This window comes from Lepisosteus oculatus, chromosome 4 (genome assembly GCF_040954835.1).
Source record: "Lepisosteus oculatus isolate fLepOcu1 chromosome 4, fLepOcu1.hap2, whole genome shotgun sequence".
Lineage (NCBI taxonomy): Eukaryota > Metazoa > Chordata > Actinopteri > Semionotiformes > Lepisosteidae > Lepisosteus > Lepisosteus oculatus.
The window spans coordinates 30,540,510-30,566,208 of NC_090699.1; the positions used below are offsets into that span (position 1 = coordinate 30,540,510).

The 25,699-nt window shown below is 43.2% G+C and overlaps 1 protein-coding gene across 2 annotated transcripts; it reads right to left on the minus strand.

Annotated features, from left to right (window-relative positions):
• Positions 1-256: 256 nt before the first annotated feature.
• LOC102686332 (metal transporter CNNM1) lies at positions 257-20,978 on the minus strand. 2 transcript variants are annotated; one of them, XM_069189052.1, is made up of 10 exons: positions 19,419-20,978; positions 12,765-12,908; positions 11,864-12,004; positions 10,664-10,833; positions 9,655-9,754; positions 7,725-7,870; positions 7,277-7,529; positions 6,263-6,364; positions 5,689-5,799; positions 257-4,541 (listed from the first exon to the last, which is right to left on the minus strand). In XM_069189052.1, exons 1-10 carry the CDS (start codon positions 20,866-20,868, stop codon positions 4,462-4,464), a joined length of 2,697 nt encoding a protein of 898 aa, XP_069045153.1. In that variant the 5' UTR covers positions 20,869-20,978; the 3' UTR covers positions 257-4,461. The 2 variants fall into 2 exon arrangements, with proteins under 2 accessions (XP_069045153.1, XP_069045152.1); XM_069189051.1 differs by having other exon boundaries at positions 5,689-5,802.
• Between the last annotated feature and the right edge of the window lie 4,721 nt (positions 20,979-25,699).

A 25,699-nucleotide genomic window follows, 5' to 3' on the forward strand; every position in this document is an offset into this window, starting at 1 on the left:
ATCCAAGTTATCTGTTTTAACAGATTAAGTCTTAATACTAAGTTTTAGTTGCAACATGAAGACTTCCCTTTCAGGGTGAACAGATCTCCTTTTGTATAGCACTGCAACCAGGAATAATTGAAAGCTTGTGTTCTCCATTTGTCCTTGATCCTTACCCAAACCATGGCCACCTGATCCTCATCTAAGTTCTTGGGAAGGACATCTCTGTTGCCCCCATTACCTATAAAGAGAAGCTTAAAAAAACCTCCCACACGGGTCAGTTTTGAACTTTTTTTTACTGAGGAGTTCAGATGACATCTTATTGTAAAATAGCAACTTCAAAGGTTTTCCCCCTTATTAAATATTTTGAAAATTAATTATCTGATAAAAGCATAACCTCATATTTCTAAATCTCATCTTTCTTCATAAAAAGGATATTTAAAACATATACGAATATAAATTCTATACATCTAAATGTTGCCAAAACCGCATTAGCCAGAGCTGGTGGTAAACCGTGTCTCTCGGAGCACACGCCTAGCAACCGAGAAGGTGAACCCCTCTGTGGCTCTTTCACAGAAAGTCAGCATGTGACTTGTGATCACGTTGTTCTCTGTGGTTCTGCAGAGGGAAGCTTGTCCTGTTCCAAGTCTTCTGTTAAGAGGCACCTGGTTCTTGTTTAAGGTCTATGCCTGAATAACAATTTCAGAATGCTGTCCTGGTTTTTCAATCTAGATGTGCACACTTTGCGGGCATGCCTTTGCCCGCTGCTTACTTTGCCATAGAAAAAGCTTAATCCGATGTGGTTATAAGGCTACAAATGGGGAATTCTGTTAAAGTTTCAGGCAGTGACTATGCAGCTGTTGTAAAATGGGCCAAAACTACTGCAATGTCACCTGCTTCTTCACCCCACAGCTTCTTTGTTTTTAGTTGTTAGGCTAACTGCTTCTACCACAAGCTCTAAGTAACTAGCTTTGGCAATCTGTATTGCACAATATAAAATGTCTTCATGGGACTTGAGCATAACACGTGATCTAACAGAGCCCTCCAAAAGCGGATGTCCTACAGCCTTGGTCATCAGCTGGAAGGCAATCACCGTGCCTCATTCTTTTACCACAACAGAGGCCACCAAAATGAGATAGCTTTTGAAGCAGCACAGAGATCTGGTTTACGTCTGAGTTGAAATGAATCTGTAATCTGATGCGTCTCACACAGTCTTGTAATGAAATGAACTGTTATTGCTGTTGCTCATGTGGTTGCCTTTTAAGTGCATCTTCCACTTCTGTTCCCTTGTAGGAGTGTCTAAAAACTGCAGATTCACAAACATTTCAGTTCTCTCTAATTTCCTAAACATGCTCAATCTGCACAAAATGAATCGATGACCATTCAGGATCTATTACTATATATAGTGTTCCGCACACACACACACACAAACAAACAACAGGTGAGTTATGAGGTTGAGAGAGCCCTGAGTAAGTGAGCTCATTTCCCTTGTAAACCTTATATTTTAGAGCTGTGAGATGGCGTTATGCTCAGGCCATGTTTTATACACTAATGGCTACCACGTGTTTTACCCCCGTCCCTCCCCTCTACCCAGATAACCCCCTTCAGGCAGGCCTGCTCTGGTTACAAAGAATTCTTAGTTCATGCTCATCTGTACTCCAAGCATGCAGAGTTAGTAGCACAGTTCGTTGGCTCAACATTCCCTTATGAAATATTTTGCTGTATACTGTATCTACAGCAGTGTTTTCAGGACACAATACAAAATGCAGTATCTCCCCATGTTACCAACCCCTAAGCCCCCCACCCTTTTCCCCGATGGCTACTTGGCAGTTCAGCTTTCTTGTTGTGATTAACAGTGAGCACAACTCAACACTTGGGCAGCTCTGAGGCATGACCCCATTCTTCAATGGCTGCTCTCCAATGGGCTTTAGAGCATCTTCCAAGTTTTTGATCGCCAAAGTATAATAAAATGGTATTGGCTCAAAAATAAACAGACCACTAAATCTGCACAGAAAGAACAAACGTGGACGAAAGAGGACCAGAGGTGGTGTAAGCCCTGGAAGAAGAGGCCAGAACAGTTCTGTTCAGTCAAGCTCAGCAAGCTGCTGTCACGAGTGAGGAAGGGAATTGACTGCTCACTGAGGGAAAAGAACCAGCTGAACTGCTATTTTTGTGGATGCTTCATTCTTTAAAACACAATAATGGGTCAGACAGGGGTTAATGTTTAGCAGTTGGAATGACCTTCAAAGCTTTTGGCATAAGTGTAAAATTTGCTCCACTGTTTCAATTTCCAGGAACTTCCATCTAGACCTGTTTCTCATTTTGCCACTCTCTAAAACCTCTTATCATTTGAAACGGGGATTAAGAGTCCTCTGATTTCCACAAAATGCTTCTGCAATGTCACTATAAAACAGGGATAAACTCAAACTCAGGAACTCTGGCATGTAGAGATGGTGTCTCTTGCCTGCCATGAAACTTGAAACATTACAATTAATTTACAAACTGAGAGCAAATTTTGCTTTGGAGCAATAAGCCTTGACAATCTCCCACCTGGACCCTTCAAAAAAGCAAATTTAAATTTTATGAACGTTTCTCATATTTTTATCACTTCAAAAGTGAAACTGTTTGGTATTAAATTGCAACTATATTTACAGTTATGGCTTTCTTGTAAGACAATTTAGTAAAAATTCTACAGTTTGTTTCGAAAACGCAATTAAAATTAAAATTTCAATTCTCCATGTTTTGAAGTATAAAGCAAACAGGCAATTGAGGAAAATATAACTTGAACATTGTTTCAAACAAAGGAATCATTTGTTCATTTTTCTGCTTTAAGGAATAACGCAAAAGTCAAGACTTGGTTCCCAGGAGAACCTGCTGTACATGTGGTGGAAATTTTGGATGCAGTTAGGAAATAACTGAAGAACACTCCATCTTTTGTAGTCCGTGTTGAAATGTCCTTATTTATCTTATTGCCCAGTTCCCATTAAGCTAGGTCTGTTGTAAACAGGAATTTGTGTGAGGCAGAACTCCAAGTAACCAGGCGATGCCAGGTGAATCTTGGAGATCAGTACGTAGGGAATAGCTGCAGGTTTCAATCAGTGATGAGGTCATAGCAGACAGCCCGGCCAAACATTCAAGTGTGTGAAAGTAACATGCAGTTGAAATCTTGCAATACTCTGAAAGTGCCGAGTTGGTGACAATTTGTAGGCAACCGTGAGGCAGTCTGACTCTATGAAAGTGGTTCAGTGTCACTGAGCTTGTATTGTTATTTATGGGAGATTTGGTTTAAAACAAGGGATACACTTGCCCTCCACAGCTGTGTTATATAGGTGAACCTGGCCATGGTCAAGTATTCATCAGTGGAGACCGGCTCCTAAGGAGCTAAGGCTCCTTGTTTATTTCTACATGAAGACTTCAACACCCCTCAGAATGAGCTCCTTCAAGGAGTATTGACCTTTCAATTTAAGACTAAATCCACTGCGGGTGTGGCAAAGTTTTCTTCTGAGTGCCATCTGAAAATCATAACATCCTAGAAGCCCAACATCTAGGACAAAACAATAAAACTTAATAATACTGGCTAACAGTAATTTGCACAGTAATTTAACATAAATTGTAAGTTATATTATATCAGTAGAAAAATAATGGTTTCATCTATATGATTTTTAACGCAGGAAAGGAGTCGGGGTATCAGCTTTGACAACTCGGGTGGGTGGGTAGCTTATTTCACACTCCCACAACCCTTTGCTTCCTGCGACATCCCTGCATTCTTCCAGAAATAATTTGCCCTTCGATACAACTCTTTTTGATCTCATAAAAAATAATTCAGTACAACAGCTGTGATAAAATACTTCTACCTCGTATCCATCTTAAATAGCATAAATACAAACATAAAAATTAAGTTAATTAAATCTAAGAATTAAGATTGAATGTGAGGTTTCCCCACTTGTGGGTTACAGTAACTCTCTTGTCTGCTCGTCGTGTTGCATGGAAGACTCAAGAAGCGATTCAGCGCGTTTCAGGCTTTCAGAGGAACGCGTCTGTGAGGACTTTTTTGTTATCTCTGTAGAGCTCTTGTATCAATGGAAACTATTAGTGAGTGGCTGTTGGGGACTTGGAGAAAATCGATTGGACTCTACACTTAAGAGCATTTCATCTCCATCCCCAGAGTTTTTGCCTAATGCTCGATGAGATAAACTCCCTTAGAATTCTACTGGTGGATCAAGAACTATATAATAATAATAAAGGAAATGTACTGGTCCAAACACAACAGAGCAATGGAATTTTCTTTGGCTCCCCACACCAGAACCCCGGGATGCGGAATGTCTGCCAGGAGATAAGCGGACTGGTGTGCAGGCCTTATACCCAGAGGAGACCAGGTGCCCAGCCCTGACAAGCGCAGGACGTCTGGGCCTTCCCTCGTGGCAGAGGCTCAGCTGACAGGACCTCATTCTCCGGCCAGGCAGCTCCTGCAGCAGGAAGGTGCTAGGTCTTCACTAGGGGCTGCTCGGGGTTATCTTCTGGCGTTTTTTCCCCGTCGCGAGACTTCTTCCTCTTCTTATTGCCTAGAGAAATGCATGTTTTTTGTTACCGTGGGTTGTTTTTCTAACACGTTAAACACCACCTCCCGAAAGGCCCGGAAGCTTTGACCGTGCAGTAGTGAGCGAGTCACATGATCGCGTGTCACAGGTGGGAGTCCCTATGACAAGAGTGCAGTTTCCCTGTTTGACTTGAGCAGCCACTTTCCTCAGCTGGTGGTATAACAATTTCATTTCCATACATATTTCCAAGCTGAGTGTGCTGAAATGTATGTAAACAGACTGAATTCAAGGTGGGTTATGTCAGTGTGGTAGCATACTTTAAAACTAGTACAGGTGAATTAACTGTGAAGGATAAGAATAAGTAAGACTTATTTCATGTTGAAAAGAGAAGAAAAGAAACACAACGTTTCGGCTGTGGAGCCTTCTTCAGGTGCGACAGTGTTCTATTATATAGTAGTTCAGGTGGGTAGCTGCGTCAGCATGCGTAGGCTGCAAAGGAACAACTTATAGGTTTATTCCATGCTGAAAAAAAGAAGAAAGAGAACACAACGTTTCAGCCGTGGAGCCTTCTTCAGGTCCTGAAGAAGGCTCCACGGCCGAAACGTTGTGTGCTCTTTCTTCTTTTTTTCAGCATGGAATAAACCTATAACTTGTTCTATTATATAGTTTGGCACTACAGTTTCCAATAGCCCTTCCAAGAGTGAATGAATAAGCTCAATATTCCCCTCTGCAGAACAATTCTTAGTTGTATTAGGTTCTCAAACATTTTGACATTTAATCTCTAACGGCGTGTGAATGATTGTTCACAAAAACCTTTCATGCCTAAAACAGAAAGTTGTCAAAGATCAAATTTTATTCTCTTGCCCCAGTCTGCTTTCCTCTGGATAAAAACTCACCTCCTGAGAAGCATTATGCGCACCTTTCTTGCATCCCTCCCCCCAATCCTTTTGCACTCTTGCAGCAGCTCCCTGGCTCATTCCTCACAAAGGTAAGGGGGGATTCTGACCACTTCCTCCGGCCAGGCAAGTTACAACTAGTAAGATTCCAATACCTTTTGTTTCTACGTCACATTCATTCGAATTTGCTGAAGAGAGAATGAAAGAAATCCATTTCCCTGCGTGTTCAGGTTTTGGGAACTGTGACACCAGTAAAGTGGGAAGCCGGTACTCACTGAGTTTACTCAGGAGTTTCTTTCCCAGGGTCTCGTCAGAGCCGCTCAGAGACAGGCTGCTGATGAAGGGGGAGGTGGGGTGGTCTGCTCCATCAGGAATTGCGTCTCTGTCTGCTGGGGGTAAAGAGGAAGAGATCTGACACTATGTTGTTGGGCTGCAATAAATCAGAGTATCACATCTCTCAATTCACTTTCATGCACATTTGAACAGTTTTAGTCTTTGAATTACAGTGCCCATCAGCAAAAGCAGACCAGTTCCTGCAATTTGTAATTTGCCGATGAAAGAGCCTCCTTTCTAGAATATCACTTGTGATGTGTTGTCCAGCGTGATGTATAACTCCCTCCACAGGTGAAAGAACCAAAACTGATGACAAAAACTGTGGCCCTTTCGTAACTTTGGTGTTACATGCCATGTTGTCTTGTGTGCAGTAGTGGACAAGAGAATCAATTCTGCACACTCAGGAAATCTGATTCTGGATGTAAGTAGTAGAATTAAGAATACCAAGTTCTTGGTATTCAGAGGTATATAAAGAAAGTCATTTTCAGCTCAATTAATTTAACCTCTGTCACTCACCGTATTTCCCATTGCCAGTCAGGTCCTCTTTGATGTAGGGGATGTCGTCCATTCGCAGGAACACAGAATCGCTGGGGCTCTTCTGGCCATCCGACTTGCTGCCTGCAGGGGGAGACAGAGAGTAAGAATGACCGCAGCCAGCGAGGCAGGAGGCTCTCCAGCCTCAGGATTTCGGGAAATGACCCCTCTCGCTTCACCTGCTGCGCACCCTTGTCAGAGCCATCCCACAGCTACAGTATGAACACATTTATAATAAAACCTCTACTAAACATGAAAAATACACTCAAAGAAAATACAGCTGCTCTTAAATCTGTGAAACTACAGCAATCACCACTTTTTTTGTGTGTTGTTAAATTGCATTTGACAAATACAAATGTACAGCATGCCTTATAATAACACCACAGCTATGATTCACTGTGGGGCGAGGCATTCCTCAATGATTAAAGGCTTTTCTTGTCATATCTGATATAAAATGAAGCTGAAAGGAGAATTAAGCCTCGTGTAATTTGGACGCTTTCACGCAGCTCTGGTGCAGGCGTCTCCCAGATCTGATGTGTTTTTCCTGCCAAGAAGATTTGGGAGTGCCAACTGTCGAACCTTGTGCACGTCACGTCTGTGCACGTACTGTACCATCAGCTGCTTCTGCACTGGTCTCTACGGGATCTTTTTTTTTTTTGCTCCCCTCAAAAACCTAATCTCTCAGCTACCTGGAGTCTAAAAGGGGCCCCATTAGAATTTGTACCTTTTTTCGGTTTCATTTTTTAATGGTAGCGTACAATTGTTCAATCTTACAGTATGTCCTGACAGCACCTTCTGTATTGTCTCTGACCCCGCAGTTCTGCTCCAGCACTGCAAGCAGGAACACAGAGCAGAGGCGAGAGCGCTCTCTCCGTAAAGGCTACACCGCCCCCTCACCGCGCTAGCCCACGGTCGTGCGTTGTCAGACTCTGTGCCAGCCGTGTCCGGCACAGTGCTGTCCAGCTCCGCGACAGGCGGCCGGGCGGAAAGACTCACGGACGATGCGGTTCTTCTCGTTCAGCAGCGTGGTGCTGTGCTGGGTGCCGCCGGCGTGCGGACGGGGTCGGGCCGCGGCGCTCAGACGGGGCTCCGGGAGGGGCAGGGCGATGCTGTAGGGGCGAGCCTCGGGCACGGGGACCTCGGGGGTGGGGGTGTTGTCCTCATTCATCTGGGCGTCGGTGTCGGGGGTCTGCGGGGAGCTGTCTATGCGCGAGGCTGTCAGAGCATTCTGGTAGTGACTCCGTGTGATCTGTGCAGGGCAAGGGAAATTCGCAGGACGACCTTAATGTCATTTTCATACCCACTTCACAACAATTTAATCAACGGCGGTGATTGAAGTGTCTGATCAGCAGGAGTTGACGTGTTGTAAGAAGTGCCTGTGTTGGTACTGTTGGCTGTTTCCAGTGTGCAGTGGCCCTCTGTGCTGTGTACAGGAAGCGGGCACCTTGATGATCTGCAGGTCGGTGAGCTGGCGGACGGAGTAGTCTGGAAGGTAGGTGGTGGTGCTGGTGTTGAGCTGGCTCATGCTGCCGCCGTAGATCGTGGAGTCGGAGTGGTTGAGCCCGCTGCTGCGCGAGGGGGACCTGTGGACTGGACCATACAGGGTAGAGACAGGGCAGTGCCGCAGCTTTCAGAAAAACGTAGAACAAATTCTACGGAGAATTGAAACAATGCTTCTGTTGACCTACTGCGTTTACACTTTCTTTACCGATCGTAATGGATGACACTCTTAAAATGACCACCGAATGGGTGTTTGACCGATATGTTTGCTATGCTGCAGAAGTTTTATTCCGTGATAAACAAATAATCACACCCACAGTAGGTGATACCTACCCAGGTTTTTGTATTTCCAAGTAAATTAAAGTGAATTTGTATAAAAATGCCAAAACCTGTTATTTACAGTTTCTGCCACTAGGTGGCAATCCAGAACCAATTTTACCTGTACAGCTATTAATTCCTACTGGTTTACTATAAATCTGCTTTGCTGAAATTCTGAACAGATGCCAACAATAATAATCCCAAATTTGTAATGCACCTTTCTCTTTCGCATTGTGATGTAAACAGAGATAACCACACTATACCAATAAGACTAATAACGTTTACATCCTTTCTTTTTATAGACTCAGGGCAGATGTAAAACATGATGAGAAATGCCAGTAAAAAAGTCAGAGCGTTCAGTTATCAGTGCGGGTAAGGAACTTCTCCACATCCCTAGAGCAGGCAGTCTTAGCTGCACAGGAGAGAGAGTGTGGCAGTGGTCTTGTTATTCTGCCTGAGACCCTGACTGGCTGTGGACCCCTCCAGTCAATAGGAATGCATTCTGACTGAATAATGACAGCTGGACAAACTGCTTGAGTCAGCAGGCTGATGGAAAAAGAGCTGGCGATATCAAGTTCTCTCCAAGACAGAGGAGGAGCCAGGAAAAAAACAAGGTGCCCATTGTTTTGCTTAGGGTAGGTATTTTCTGTCTGGAACTTGATCTATATTACAGGATTATTTCCTTGCATAATTTCGATCAGACCAGTGTTATGAGTTAAATCTCCCTACATGGTGCAAGGGTGATTGTTGTCCAGCTGGCCTGAGACTTTCTTAAAGTTGGCTGGTAATTTGAGAGTCATTCATGCCTCTGCAGAGAAATCGGGGATGTCAGGGAGTCAGGATGACAGGGAGTTCCAAATGTGGAAGAGAGAGTCATATGAAAATTGCACATTGGTTTCAAACACTGTGGTGCTCTGTATGAAAGGTGATTTACTAATGCCCTGTTTATGATATAATTTTGGAACATTTGGCCGATTCCCAGTGGCTTTTTTCATTACATCAGCTTTCCCCCTAATTAAGTCAATTGCATCACCAAAGCCAGTGTGCACACAGAACTTGTTATACAGTATAAGCCAGACTCGTATTGCTGTGTTAAGTAATGAGGTTTTCGGTGTTTCTTTCCCTTTGCTTGGGTAGTGAAATGTTTTCCCTCAGTAAATGTAAAGCACGGGACTCTAACTCAGTTCCTGGAGGGACCAGTGTTTTCTGGTTCCCACCCGAAAAGCCAATTAAACAAAGAACCTAATTATTCTGTAAATTAGATATATAAAGGATTTCCTGTTCAGGTCTTTTACAGTTGATGAATCAAGAGATTGACTTAATTAGAGCCACAGATATCTCCATACCACCACAGAGCCTGGTAAGATGAATGACAATCATGCAGCTAATTAAACAATTAGACTAGCTAAATAAGTGAGAATTTGGGTGAAGACACTAGAACCTCCGGGAATCAAGACTGAGAACCCCGACATCGAAGACCCGACTCTCCTCTTGTGACAGAGGGCGGGAAACTCTCTGGGCTCTGGGAGCCAACTCCTGGCACAAAGGACACTCACCTGAGGAAAGGGCTGGCACGATGGCAGGAACACCGTAGTAGGTAAACGCCCCATTTTCAAACCGCAGAGCTTCTTTCCCAATCTTCACCTCCACACGGCCCTTGAAAACAGGATGTCTTAATCCCTATATTCGCAGGTATTACTGTCTTTAAGGAATGGGGAAAATGAACAGGACGAAAAAAGGCATCTTGGGTGGGTGGACAAGGCTCATAGCTGCCTCAATAACCCTGTACTCTGTATTTATCCTGCTTTTAATCTACAAATGATCAACCCTGTAGCCCTAAAAATCAATTTTTCAGGAGGAATTTTCAGTCAAAAGGTCTGAAAATCTAAATATACTGTATCATATGTTCTGTTTGTACCCATTACTGCTGTTGCTGGTTCGGGCAACTCTACCAAGTTTGTTAAGCTCCACCTACCATTATTAAATCTGTATTGACTATCCACCAGGATCCTATTTCCATATGTCAATCTGTATTGACTATCCACCAGGATCCTATTTCCTCTAGTTTAATTCTAATTGCATTTCCACAACCCTAACGTGCAGTAGAAGTAAGACGTTTTGGTTTAGAATTAATTAAGGTCACCCTTTTTAATGGATGGGTGCTGCATAAGCAGCTTTGCAGTCAGTGTGTATTAACCCTGTCTTGAGCTGTTGCTGGAAGAGTGTTGTTAATGCCTATGAATCAGGTCTCGTGAACAACCGCAAGAATAGCTTCACACGCTTGAGACTCCGGACTCCAGTGTGACTTGAAGAGGGAGTGGGCTAATGATCAGACCTCAGAAACAGAACTAAGGGGCAGGGCTGAAAGAGTGGGAAGAGAAGCATTTATGGAGGAGAAACTGGAATAAAATGGCTCAGATTTAAAGGTCTGTGATCTAACATTCAGAACTGAAGGACCGAGGAAGAGTGTGGACTGCACGCTAAAGACCAGGGGCTGCAAACCATGTGGACCGTGGATCAAGGCTGAAAGACAGAAATACGTGGCTCTTGTGGAGGTGAAAATACCTGCAGAACCAGGACGAAGTAATCGACAGGCTTGGTGCGCTGATACAGGAAGTGCTGTGCCGCCCTCTTGTTTCTCTCATCAAACTTGAGCTCCTGGACAACGTTGGGGTGCTTGAGCAGGCGGAGGAGGATCTTCTCAGAGAGGTAGGAGGGCTTAAAGGGCTCCACTTCTGAACAGACAAAGAGAGAGACAGTCCTTCAGTGGGATCTGCTGGTGTCAGTGAAACTCTGTGCGTCACCCAGTTTCTGTTCATTCATTTAATTTATTTAGTGTTTTACATCTGAACTGACTCCTGTACATAAAGGGGAAACCAACTTAATCTGCTCCTGCAGCACGTTGCCCAGCTGGGGGAAATAAAGCAAGCCATCATCATGGAGCAAACAGCCCCACTACACAGCAGGTCATGCGAAGAAGGGAAGATTTCGGGTCCAGAGGCAGAGCGCCGCCTACTGGTCCACCAGAACCTCTTACAGCAGCAACTTGGTTTTCCTTTGAAGTTCCCCACCCAGCACTGACCAGACCCAACTTTGCATAGCTCCTGAAATCTGATGAGTCAAATTGTGTGTTAAAATGAGTCACTGATCATGATTCTATGAATTATGAAATTTAATCTCACATAGACTGCTCTAAGCTATTGTGCAGCTGTATTAGTGATTCATATGTCAAAAGAGTGTCATTCCTTGCAGGAGATGTGTGCAATAAAATAGTTATTGTAACACCTTTACTATTTCATATGATACATTTTGTACGATCCGCAAATATTTTTAAATTATTTTTGTTTTCAAATCAGCTAAGTAAAAGTACAGTTTACAACATGAGCAGGTACTTCTAATATGAAGGTTAGCATTTTCCTGTGTGAAAACACAATGTTCAAACAGCAACATACAAACAAACAGCAACTAATTTCAGATCAAAAGGGAATTTTAGCTTTATGAAAATCTGGCAAAAATAGGTGCTGGAATCCTCACTGCAAACTAGGTATGGAAAAAAAACATGATAAACTTCTCTGTTAGATTCCCCCCCAAAACAACCAGAACTACAATAGCGTGCTCATAGGGAGTTTCCTTCTCTTCAGAAAGCCAATTTTCCAGGTGAACGTGTGCACATTTTCAAACAGCCACAGATATAGTGGCTTTGTCTTTCTGTATGGGTTTTCACTGGGACACAGAAAAAATTGATACTCAAAAAAGGTTCCCTACCTGTTGCCAGGAATCGATGTGTGGCCAGGAGCAACTGGGGAGAGACATTCACGTTCATTTCATTTTCTGACAGCTTGAAGAGGGAGAAGTCCTGTTGCTTCCTCTCATGATGGGACACCCTCCTCTTGTTGCGGTTATCAGCTGCACAAATGACACAGAACTAAGGCCCGGCCCGTTCCCTCCACACTGCTGACCCCAGACCCACTGGAGTCTGTCTCGGCGCAGGAAGGACTGTGCCACCACAGGGTCTCCTGCTTTCTTCTTGACCCTAGCGCTCAGTTACTTCCTTGACCTTGCTCCCTCCCTGGACAAAAAAACTCCATACACTTTATGGGCACCCGAGTTCGATTCTTCACAATCATCATCTATAAATATATATATACAGTATATCCCATTGAATGAATTAATCAATAAATGTAATATTTTAATATTAATGAAGGACTGAAGCTGAAATGAAAATCAAGGAAACCCTCTGAGAGTTCTTGTACTCTGCTCTGTTTTTACCAACCAGCTCAGTACCTACTGAAATGCTGCGCACTGTAGCAGAATGAAAATGGAAAAGTTGTGTTTAGACATCCTGTTAAAGATGGCACTAAAATCCAATTATTCATGTGCTGTGAAAGGCAGATGCCTAGCTCGTTATCTTAAAGCAAGATTGTGGACAGCGAGGATGTGTAATGAGATGTCACATGGAAGATGTAAACAAGTATACATAAAGTATATAAAGTATATATAAAGAAAAAAATTACTGACTTATCATTTCAAAACAATATCTGATTTATATGGAATATATCCGGTTTTACGAAAGCCATCGAAAGAGATCAAGCTGTCCTCTCCTATTCTATCCTGAAGGTTATCACTGATTTAATTTGTCACGCGTGCAGTCAACAAACTGTCGTACTGTAGAGGTCGGTCTCATCCAAGATCTCAGACTTGATGATCTCCTCAATGATGTCCTCCAGGGTGACAATGCCCATCACCTCGTAGAAAGGGTCGCCCTCTCCCTCGTTGTTCACCCGCTGCACAATAGCCAGGTGAGATTTACCTGCACAGAGACAGAAGCAAACAGGTGTCACTGAAAGGAACTATGTCAGTTAGATGCAAGAGAAACTGTGCGTTTTATGTGCCGTACTTGGTCGGGGATCACCTTCTGAGCCAGTACCCAAAAAAACTACAGAACTGGGAAGAATCTGACCATGTGTCTATCTGTCCAGGGAGTGTAATTATCACTGATACAGTAAATGTTATGGCCACCAATTATCCTTTCTGCATGACATTTTAGTTTAAAGACTGTCTGTATCCTTTTTGGGATCCTTCTGCCCACATAGACTCCCTGGGTATAAACAATATACTTATAATGAACAATATACATATAATCTCTTCAGGTTGTTGACATAGTTCATATCTTTTATCCCAAGCAGTTGTCAATGAACCGGTTTTTCAGAGCAGAGTATATCTAGTATTTCACTTTAATAGGAACTTCTTGGCTTTAAATGCATTTCATTATATGGTATATGAGAAAAATAAGCAGAAGTGCAAAACCACACAAAATAATACCATTCTGGAAGTTGGAAAGAAAACAACAGCAAGAATTCTGAGAGGGGCAGAGTTCTACAGACTTTAATAAGCATGGAAAAGTGAGTCATGGCCCATCTTGGAGCAGCATCAGGGGGGCAGAGAGGAGGTGAGGAGGCAGGGGTGCTGGAGCCCTGGGTCAACAGCACTAACTGGGCTGTGCAGTTGGTACGATTGCCAGAAAAGGGTTGAGCTGGCTCTGCTCAGCCTTGCCGGTGCTGCCTGGAGTCACAGCAGTGGTGCACAGACATGCTGGCGCACCAAATGTAAGGTAGATACATAGAGGCTGACAGACAGGCTGCAAAAAAACGCAATCATCCATCTAGTGACTATGCCTGTAATTAGAAACTTTCCAAGTAATGTGATAAAAGGAAACCTTGAATCATTTTTTTAAACAAGACAGGTTTTTTCAGACAACTCTGTGAATGAACCATTACATAAACACAGCAGTCATACTGATTACGTAAGGTGGTGAACTCTTGAGGTTTCTGGCTTGTAGGCTTGGACATCCGCTGTCCCTGTGTTCTCAGTTGTCTGGGCACACTACTCATGGGGGAAGTGATCTGGTATTTGGTTTACTGATTCTTTGAAAGGCTGACAATCTGTCATGCTTACAACAGCGCTAATTACACAAGTGAAAGCAATCAGTCTTGTCTCTCAAAGTCCTATAATAAAATGAGCATTTTAGGTCTCTGACACCTCACATACAGTATAGACTTTGTCAGAATCTATCTATCTGAGTGTTCGCTTTTAGTATTTTCGAAAGTCTTTTTTTAATTGCACAGACTGATGCATGATCTGTGAAGTGCTCCAATGTTAGGGAACCAGATGTTAGACATACCTAACTGAGATTTATGCGATACAGTATAGCGAGTCACTGACTATCTCTGCCATGTGTCATATGATCCAGTTTGGAAGTGACTTAAAATTGCAAGGATCAAAATGAATCCAGCTGTCCCCTATGACCCACGAAATTCAAGACAAATAAGTAAGTCTTGTGTTGCTTTTTACGAGCACCTTCTGACTATTTTCTGAAGGGCCTGACTGATCCCTTAGGCCCTTTGATCTTTGCTGAACAGCAGACTAGTAGTGGTTCACCCAGTTTGTGCATCCTGGCTGCTACCAGCTGTGTGGGACTCTGAGGGACCAGGATTAAATCCCTGCAGTTTGCTTAGGAAGCTATCTCATGTGCCCTGAATGGTGCTGCTTGATGTGCAGTGCCTGACATTACATCATCAAGCCATTACATAACTCGCCTCCCTGGAGGAATCTAGCCCACACGATTGTCCCTGCTAATCCCTGCACACATCCAGCTCCTTCTGGAGGTAATGCCAATAGGAAGGCCACCATCTTGTGACTGTATGTGGGTCATGAATATCAAGTACCACGCATCAGTGATGTAAAAAAAATAAAACACTGGATCACTTTGTGCAATTACTAGATGAGTCCTCTGTTTGTGATCCAGAGAAACTACAGCGATATACCTTTATGATGATCCTAACGTGATTCTGAAGTTTCATACCTTGGTGGATAAATATTGCTTTGAAGCTATTAACAGCTCATCTTCAGCAGACATGCACCAGCACTGATGACATTTATTTGAACAAAAGCAACTTAGAATCTCAGTAAACAAAGTGCAACATAAACAAAGTGCTACAGCTAGGAAAGACCTCACAGGCCGGCTCTTCCGCTTCTACAAATGAGCATTGTGTAACATGAACATAAGCACCTGCATGCCGGCCCAAACAACACCTGTAAGAGATAGAACCAAGCCTGAATTATTCAGTGCAAATTTATGTATACGAAATGGTAATGGCTCTTCAATATCTGTGTGGATTCAAAAGGCTTTAGACGTGGGGGTCTTCTGTTTGATGAGAAGTTAAATATTTTTCACCCTCCTTTGAAAAGAACACTAAGAAATAAAGTAACAGGTAAGGGGCTCTCAGGGCCTCAGTGGAAGAACAAATCCCAGTGACATTTCACATGCTGCCCCCCTGCTAGAACCAATCCATTTTTAAATGGGAGGGCTGTAGGAGGAGAGAGCACTGTGTTCAATTTTTCATGGTTTCCATCTGTGCACCGTCAGGGGTGACTGAAGTGCTGTAGGGCTGTGGAGACGTGTGGGGGTTTGGGGGGGGAGCTCGAGGCAGGAGGGGAGAATTCAAGCTCTCTCTCGCCCCCCCAGTGACAGCCGCGTTGTTCCTAATGACGAGCCGGAGGAGCAGGGCTACAGCGAGAGAAGGTCAGGGGTGTAGTGGGATTTTCACTGCTGCTCTTTCTCCGTTTGTTGTTGTCAGCATGGAAATGTCAAACGCTTCTTAATGGTCCTTAAAGGGGCATTTTAATACCACACTTCTAAAACATTCACTCATTCATTTCATTTTAAGACTGTCACCTGCCATTAGTTAGTTTCGTCCATTCTTGTCTAGCTTGAAGCACATCTGAAGCCGAGTCTCATTATATTTTTTAACGCAATGAGCTGGGGGGTTTGCATGCTAAACTGTCTCATTTCAGATAAAGTGCTCACCAGTGAGATTATTACCTAGCTCAGATTCTAAACCTCACAGATTGCCTTGTCCATCTGAAGAGAGGATTATTATGCAATGGATGATGTCATATGAATTACAAGGTTCAATTCTGACATGCGCTCTAAGAAACGATGATGGAAATAAAGCCAATTATAGGCTATAATGTTCCTTTGAGCTAAAACATCACATTACTTTACTTCAGCTCTTGACATACTGACAGTCATGGTAACAAGTATGAGTCATGGTTTATATAACAGAAAGTTTGAATATTTAGTCTAATGATTTCCTACATGTATGGTTATATAAAACCTTATTTCTCACACAATAACTACAGGGATCATTACAAAGGATCAATTTCAGCACATCCTCTCTTTCTGTAAATGCACAATCCTTTCATACTTAGCACTATAAAATATTGAATGAGGCTGTAATGTGAATAAGAGGAAACATGTGACCACTCTAGAACAACAGATGATTATGAATTAATTCACAATGGATTTAAACAGCAGCTGTGTATATTGATACCAGAATTACTAACAAGTTTAATTACTGGTTCCCGTTGTCATGGGAATGAAAGTAAATCCTGCCTCCTCCCTGAGACACAGACGGCCTCCCTCATTTCTCATCAGGAATTCACACTACCTGGAACACCGGAAGCCCTGGATGTTCAAAGTCTAAGCAGGTACGCTTTCTCTCAGTATTCCTGGGTCAAATCCCAAAGCCTTGCAGAAGTGAAGAAGAGGAAATCAAACAGGCAATTAGAGTCAGATACTCTGATACTCGGAGTGACAACAGGGCTCCGTTGATCAAAGCTCATCCACCCCGGCTGGGAGAGTGCCAGCCTTCAGCAGTAAGACTGGGCCCCTCCTGTCCTCAGTGAGACTAAAGGGCAGAGGGTGAGCAGCCCCAGCAGGCTGGTTCTCTCTCACAGCCCTCCGCAGGGCTCCTGGACGACCGCAGGCTCAGGACACAGACAGCGTACACTGTCATTTTCTCCAGTTCACAATATTAATATTGTTTGCACGCTGTATTTTTATATCTCTGACAGCTGGGTGTGGGTGGACAAATCCTCTATATGTCAGGAAAAGTACTCATCAGTGACCATGGCCCCATGTCTGGGAAAGAGGCCAAGATTTATGACCATGACCAATCCCAATTAGAAACTTAAGAATAGAGCCGTTTATTTTTCTTTTCTTGGGGAATATATAAATATACATTTACCTACAAGGAGAAATGAGAGCTTTTTGTAAAGTCACTGTCAGGAGAGAGACAGTGCTTTGTGCCAAACAGCATATCTTCAACCCCGAAGACTGTTGTCCCTAGACAATATGATTATATATGTGCCTCACTGTCTCCTGGCTGGTTCTGCAGAACATTTTAAGATTGTTCTAGAAATATAAACCCCCAGAATTTTCATATGCCCTTTTATTTATATGATATTGCTTTGCATATTACTGTACACATTTCCATATATGTGAAACATTTACTGAGCCCCTTCTTTTCTGGGGATTAACCCTGTCTCATCACTTTGTGGGGGTACACAATACTGTTCACACATCAGCTGTGAGATCACTCATCCTTTCTGCAGCAAGGGCACGCCAGAGACTTCTGAGAGATGCTGTGGAGATGTTGTGGACGGTGGGTGAGGGGTGAAACAGGCAGAGAGCCCCAGATAGCAGCCTGAGAGGGCTGGTGCACCCAGCCTGCTCCTGGAAGCTCGGGTCTGAAAGGAAAAGAAAGAGTGGCTGCTCGCAGGCAGACACACCTGGCCAGAGAGCTCAGGCTGGTGTTGTGTTAAAAAGGGAACGAGTTCATTCTCAGTGTTTCAAACAGTGCTTTTGCAGCTAAATTCCAGCCTGCAAAGTGTCCAGCATATTTGCAAACTGTTAGCAGTATCAGAGAGTTATCACTGTAGCGAACTACAAACAATAACATTCTCTGGTATCAGACCAGCTCTGAGCAAGCTTGAGAACAGTTATCTTTGCAGTTCTGCGGATCGCAAAGACCCTGCCTACAGTTCTGCTAAGCTCCTTCTGAATGTAAAGAGCTATGAGCTGCATGGAAAAGTTTTTTCATTTTAACTTTCTGCTTAGAAACAACTCCCTTGTTCTCTGCCATGTGACATTGCATGTTAATCAGCTTTTAATGTTACAACATGTACAGATTACTTATTGCATTGAATAGGTTTTGGTGTATTAAGGCGATATAAAGAGAAATGTTTCTTTTCCAAGTCATACTTTCATAGTTTCATATACTGGCTTTTCAGGATATCTTTTATTATATATGATTTATGAAATATATTCTCGCTAATACTGTAAAGATAATGGTAGAAAGAAAGCATTTTCCTCCACTCTTATCATCTGTCATACAACCCAGGAGCACAAACATGTTTGTCCACATTTCCTCAAACCATTCCCAATCTGTACAGGGCTCAGTACTTAAACCATACCTTTTACACCCCATCACATATTCTTCATGCCTGGATTCATCACACATTGTAGATAAGCACAGTTCTCCAGATTAACAAATCAATAAATACATTTACACTTTATCACATCACAATATTGAACAGAATGCTTCACACTAGCATTTTGATAAGACAAAAACATTATCATCTGCCCCAGGTAAACTTACTGCCAACTCCCTCTTTGGATATACAGTAACATTTCTATAATTAAGCTGTAATTAAGCTCTGACCACTACTGTGTGAAACACTGGGCTCTAACTTAAAATCCATTTACCACTGTAGGGTATCTGATATCTCTTTGAAAACTAAATATGTTGTGTAAACTGTGTAAATATAAACCATGTTAAATGAAACCACTGATAGCACAATAGTCATCCATTTTCTAATCGATTCTTCAAATTCAGTGTCACAGGGAAGCCAGAGCCTATCCCAGCAGGCAACAGGCACAAGGTAGGGCACATCCAGGAAGGGACGCCAGTCCATCGCAAGGCAGATAAACACACAGACAACCAGACACTCACATTCCGGAACATTTGCCCAGAAGCTGATTAACTTACCAACATGCCTTTAATCTTTGGGAGGAAACCAGGGCACCAGGGGAAAACTATGCAAACATGAGAAAAATGTATGAACTCCAGACAGACAGCACCAAGGAATTGAACCCAGGGACTGCTGCGAGGCAGCATTGCTAACCACTGTGTCACTGTGCTGCTGAAAGCAACAGTCATTTCTGAAAATATTCTACAAACTTAAAGGCGAAAACAGCTTTTTGTCACTGAATGCTGAGAAGCCAAGCCTAGGATGGAGACAGTGCTCAACAGGAGCAGCAGCAGTTAAAGGTCTTTTCATCTCAGCGTAAGCAAGGTTTTAAATTCCTCAGGCGCCAGAAATATCGAACATATTACAGTCAGCAGCATCAACTTTACTCAGAGAGATGACCTCCTTCATGGGCCAGGGTTGCGAGAGGGTGGGAGGCAAGCCTTACCTTTCTTGAACTCTTCCAGCATGGCGTCCAGCTTGGTGTCGTTGAACACACAGTGCAGGGGGTGGTTGTAAAAGTGGGTGATGGTTTTCAAGGGGGTGCAGTCGTCCGGGTCCACGAAAGCCAGGTCTTTCACAAAAAGAATATCCACGATGTTGGACCGCTCGTCCTCGTACACCGGGATCCGGGTGTATCCGCTCTGCATGACCTCTGACATGGTGTTGAAATCCAGCACGGCGTCCGAGGCCAGCATGAAGCAGTCGTTCAGCGGGGTCAGCACGTCTTCCACGGTCTTCGTCCGCAGCTCCAGGGCCCCCTGGATGATGTTCAGCTCCTCTTTCACCAGATCGTGGTAGGGGTCCGTCACCCGCAGCATCTCCAGCAGCTTCTCCCGGGTGTAAAAGCTGCTGATCTCCTGGTGCAGGACAGCGTCCAGCAGCTTGCTGATGGGGTAGGAGATGGGGAAAGAGATGAGCATCAGCAGCCGCGTCACCCAGATGGTCTTGGAAGCGATGGCGAGTCCGTGTCTGGAGGCGACAGAGTGAGGCAGGATCTCCCCGACGAAGAAAATGCCGACGGTGCAGGCCAGAATGGAAACCCATGTCACTCCGAATATGTGGCTCATCCAGACTGCCAGAGAGGCGTTGATGAGGGCGTTGCCCAAGAGCAAGGTGCACAACAGGTAGTTGCCGTGCTTTCGCACGGACTGTATCCGCCTGGCATGCTTCTGCTCCTTGTCGGTACCGCTGTTCTGGATCACCCGGAGCTCCACTGGGTCCAGTGCCAGCAGACTTAGGTTAAGCCCGCTGAAGACGGCAGAAAAACCCAGGAGTAACAGCGAGACGATGACCTGCAGCCAGACGTCGGCCTCTGGAGAACGTTCTACGACTGCCAGCCAGAAATCTCTAGTCCTGAAGTGCTCCCACTTGATCCCATCAAAGGCACACATGGAATAATATTTGATTTTCTCACCTTTGCGCAGGTCCTTGGCGAGAAGCTCCACCAGGATTGAATTCTGGCTGGATGCGGACTTGAAAGAGCCCAAGAGCTCAATATCGGTTGTCCTGGCATTCTTGTCCACACAGAGGTTCCGTTTGGGGTGCACCTGTCCCTCTCTGCCCGGACTTGGCTCTTCAATGAAAGCGATCCACGGCGCTGTAGCCGCATCCCCAGCTCTGCCGCTGACACTTCTGTTGAGTCTCTGCTGGGATGCTGCATAGTACACACGCAGTCTGAACCGTGTTCCCTCAGTCGCCTTCAGCACCCCGTCTTCTACGGACAGCTCTCCCCCTGTGTCCTCCGGCCTGAATCCGAGCAGCCCAAGGGCCGATGCGGGCAAAGAAATGGCAAAAATGAGGAGCAGAGGCAGGGAACCGGGTCGCAGGATGCAGGTCGGAGCGCCAGCAGCCGCAGCATCCGCAGCCATGATGCTGAATGTGTTGTATGAGGACATTGGCGAGCGCAGTCACGTGGCGATGTCACGCTTTATCACTGAAATCAGGGTAACAGCTGGCGTACAGTGTAAATACAGAGGGGCTAAGTGACCGATGGAGGGTAGACCTCTTTAAGAATAACGCGCTGCAGTGACGTAATGTCATTTCGCAAGAAGCGAGGTTACAGCACATACTGTAATCAGAGAAGCGGGGCACCAAAAGCTGCCAGGTTCTGGAAATCCGTGGAAGCTCACGGTTCGTGTGAGAGCAAACGTTTTTCCAATAACGCTGTTCTGCTCCATGCTATTTAACATCCAAAATCAGACAGCTGTCAACTAACCACGAATCACCGCTGATTTTGTTTAAAAACAAAAACGCGTGGAATAGATTCATTATTTCAGCGTGTCATCATTTCTGTGCATAAAACAATACAAGCGCTGGGACCAGCGTCACCTTCCGAGCTGCAAATGAGCAAGAAGAGGTTAATCTCATGCTAAAAATGGAAAAGAAAGGGCAGATTCGCCGAATTTCCGATTAATTCCCTGCAGTCCCCAATGTAACCTGTCACAGCGATCTGTTTCTCCCGATAAAGCACTAGTATCTGAATTTAGGGTTGCATTTCATATTAAACGACGCATTCAAATTTAAAGTTAAACACTTAATTGATAAATATAGACAGGTTATGTTTGGTATGTGTCTTTTAAGGTTCTGTTGCGTGTACAATGAAAATGTTATTCTAACATAATACTTTCTTATAGCTTTCGAAAACTAGGCGAATGTCCTATAAAACCGCCGTTGTTCCTGTTGCAATCTCTTAGCAAAAATTGTTATATTTGCCACTGTAAGGTTGTTTGTACCATTGAAGACGTTAAAAGTGTGTTTTTTGGTCCTGCAAAACGGCATTATCATGACATTCCAGAATGTCCTAGATGACCTTGAGAGATGGTGACGGTGTCATTTTTTTATCGTTAAGTTCTTGTAACAGAGAATACAGTAACAACATAAGCCACAGATGCTGATGGGTCGCTCGGCAGAAAAGGTTGTGGGGACTCGCCACCGAGGAAATTAACCCTGAAGGAGCGATTAAAAATCCCAGTTTAGGTCACTTGATGAAGTGCATGCTTCGATTTGCTAAATCCAAACATTGGCCTTCACATCACCGCATTTTTGTTTGCAAATTTACAAGTCATGAGTCTTTTAAAATATATTTTGTATTTTGGAGCTTATCCAGAAGTACACAATAAAAAACTTGACACTTCGTCCTTTCTGTGCGCTTCAAATAATTTGTTTGCGCTTCTCCACAGCCGCGCTGGAAAAGAAATATGAAGGGCTGGATGAATAAAAGTCTAAGAAAACACCCCGCTTATTTCAGGCCCGTCCGGTAGTGTGCGTCAGACACGAAACAATTGGGTTCGGTCGCGTTTTTCAAATCGCGTAGAATAAACAATATCATAAACTTAAAATATGTTTCCACCTGCACCGTTTTGGTGACACACAGAAGTTGCAGAATATTTACAATTATACCTCCCTTCATTATAACAGTCAGGTACTTCATAAACGTGAAGATGATGTGCATGATTTGCAAAATCTCTGTGATGGGGCAGTGATAGATGGAAAAATAAAGAAACTCTGGCCAGTTATATAGAAATACACCACGAGGTGGCACCCTTTGCACTGTCTTGGCTGTGAAAAGCGTGAGCTAGTTTAGGATTCAAGTACCGCGCACCAGGAGTGCCAGTCTAATCGTGAAATATTTAAATGTCCCCCCCCACCCCGAAATAAAGAAATTCGGAGGCAGAGGAAGCAGACGTTTATTTCCACTCAGCACGTAGTTCACGTTGCTCATTAACAGAACCACAACAAACCACACAGTTCTGTCAAGCCCTGAAATACATTTACCACACCTGAAGAAGGCTCCACGGCCGAAACGTTGTGTTTTCTTTCTTCTTTTTTTCAGCATGGAATAAACCTATTACTTGTTCCTTTGCAGCCTACGCATGCTGACGCAGCTACCCATCGGAACTACTAAAATACATTTAGCGTTTTTATAAAAGACCCCTTCTGAAATGCTATATGTAAGTCCTTTCTGGCTCCAGGGCACAAATATTTAACAATCATTCATGTTACATAAATAAGGCATGCTTGATTTTGTAAGGTAAAACTGAACACGTTTTGCACAGGCAGAGAGACTTGAGAGATACGGTAGCAGTTCGAATGGCCGGGCGTTTACCTGACTTCACGATCTCATGAGGTAAGAATAACGTGTTTCTTATGATTTCCTTTATTGTTTACGGACTGTCTGTTTTTTTTCCAATGACTTGGAAGGAAACGGATAATGAGTTCAAAATGAATTCATCGTTCAGCACTGCTGTGACATACAGTAAGCGCTCAGCTGGTTGGGCTAACGCAGACGCGCTCTAGCAATGTGCAGTGATAGCCAATAAATAATTGTGTTTGTGTAGCACTTTCCACTTTTTGTAGTTTTCCTAATTCATGTAATGTGGTGTTTCAAGATGTCTATTACTCTAGGATCGTTGATTATACATATTAAAAGCAGGTTGTTGCGGCCCACAGAAATTTCTTTGCTGGAGCAGTGCGGTTACCATTCATGTCTGTATTTTGCCACTGACAGTGCACCGTAAATCCAGAATTCTTTTTTCTCACGGAATCTGTGATTGCGTTCCAGTTTTCACACATCATCACTGCTTGGATAAACCCTGTTCCTTTGAAATGTGTGCTGAAACGCTGGAATCCTTCCACTGCACATTGAAAACAAAGATTGGGAAGAAGAAATCTGCTAACCATTTATGGATTAACATTTCCAAAAATGTGCTCTCAGAAGCAAAATCTGGCTTCAAAAGATCATTCATTATTATGGTTGTAGCCTAATGGTTTTAGGATTCGCCTCCGGTGTCACGCAAAAAACAACCCGTACCGCACACTTTACCCTAGCCTGACGAATTTCCATAGATTATCCTTACAAACATCTTCTCCAAAATATTTTTTTTTCATTCAATATACGAGTCTGTAGATACGTACAGTACAACGTTCACTTGACTGATTTTCCTTTTGCAATGTGTTCTTGCTTCTTTGGTTGTTGTTTTATTTTAAAAAGCTGGATATTTCACAAGACACCTGTTCAAATATTCAAACGAAAACCGCACAAGTTTCTCTCGCGTTTCTCAAAAAAGACTTGTCCGCTTTTGTGTTAAGAAACACCAACAAAATATTAGCGGTTTTTTTTTAAAAGATGGGGGACTAGAAAAACACGGCTTTGTGTTGTTGTGTGCTGACTTTACCACAATATTGAGTCGTCTCGGCTTGAAAACCAGACTGTATTATTCTCAGAAGTTTTTTAGTGTAGTCTACCACAAGAGCGCTACTGCTGCTGCAGTTATAACATTTTTGTTACCGCTCGTAATAATAGGGTGATGATAATTGGTGATGTCTGTGGCTTAGTATGCATGTTTTTGCATTTTGTCTCGGTATCTCCTATTCCTCTTCACTCCGAGTCAGGGGTTCCAAGACTTTCTTTCTGGCTCGGGTATCCTATCTGAAAAGGCTGTTTTTAATCTGAACCCACTGTTGAAACTAACAGCAAATTTCAATGCGGTAACTGGTTGTATTTTTAGCCTTAACCTGACAGTAAAATATTTGGGCTAACTCAGCGCGCAGAGGAGTAACAATGAATGAGGTGAGACATTTTGCGTTAAGGAGTCCAGAATTATTAAGTGAGAATGATTCATTTAGAGTGTAGCTGAAGTCTTTGCAGGCTATTTAAGGATCATCTGGACTCCAGTGTGACAGGAGCACGGTCGCTTTCTTTTTAGATCCTAATAAGTTAAAATAAGTCTTTAACCCCATTTCATCAGGAAATAAAGGGACCCGACGTATGAAGTTCTTCCAAAGTTTATATACAAAGAAGATTAATATAGATTTAGATTTGAAACTCTTTGTGTTGAATCTTTGTAATTACTTAAATGCAAGATGAGCTCATAAAACCCAACAAGCAATGCCTTTAATAGTTTGTTGTGTGTAAAGCTAAATATATAAAAAATTCTGAACGTATTTTAAAACTTATCTGAAATAATGCGAATCTCAAACTGTTGAACTGCCTAACCACTTATTATTGAATACTTGCTTGCCTGACCTTTTGCACGATTGTTTCGCGGTGTGAAATATTTATAATACTTCTTTTACAAATGTGTCCTTTTATTTCGGGTAACCCCACTTAGTTTTTTTTTTTAATTACAAAGGACTAAAGAGACTATTGTTGAATTAAATCCTACAATTTAAACATGAACTTCCCGTGTACTACTTAAACTTTTTAACTAAAATAAAAAAAAAACATTGGTCAATTCGCTAAGGAGTTTCGAGGTTAAAAAGGAAATCATCTGTTAACCAGAGTCGCGTTATCCCTGGATTAAGTCTTCGCTACTGACCCCTTCATTGTGTTTTACTGACACCTGCCACTGTGATTTTAAAAGAAAGTAAACGTACAGTCACATCAGCCCCCGCTCCAGTCCACCTGCTCCGCTCTCGGGATAGGAGAGCAAAACCCACGTCTCAAAACATGCTGATCTTAATATCCGTAACCGTGTGCTGCTCACACATCTCTGCCATAGTGTAGGCGATTCGTTTTCTACGGAGCAAGTGTTCTTATATATATGGGGTTTGTATTACCTTAGTATTTAAAATCCTTAATCTGATATTTTGCCCTTTTCAGAATTAGACTGATTAATAAACTTCGGAGTTTCGAAATAAAGCCCAATGAGGAATCATGCAGGCTAAGTTAAAGCTACATAGATCCCATATAGATCTACAATATTAAATTATTAACATAATCTGATT

Excerpts from the sequence above, each read along its gene's own strand:
- LOC102686332 (XM_069189051.1), bottom strand. The coding sequence starts at position 20,868 with ATGTCCTCATACAACACATTCAGCATCATGGCTGCGGATGCTGCGGCT. Across the intron at positions 10,834-11,863 it reads ACATCGATTCCTGGCAACAG|AAGTGGAGCCCTTTAAGCCC; the intron begins GTAGGGAACCTT and ends TTGTCTGTTCAG. Across the intron at positions 9,755-10,663 it reads ACTTCGTCCTGGTTCTGCAG|GGCCGTGTGGAGGTGAAGAT; the intron begins GTATTTTCACCT and ends CCTGTTTTCAAG.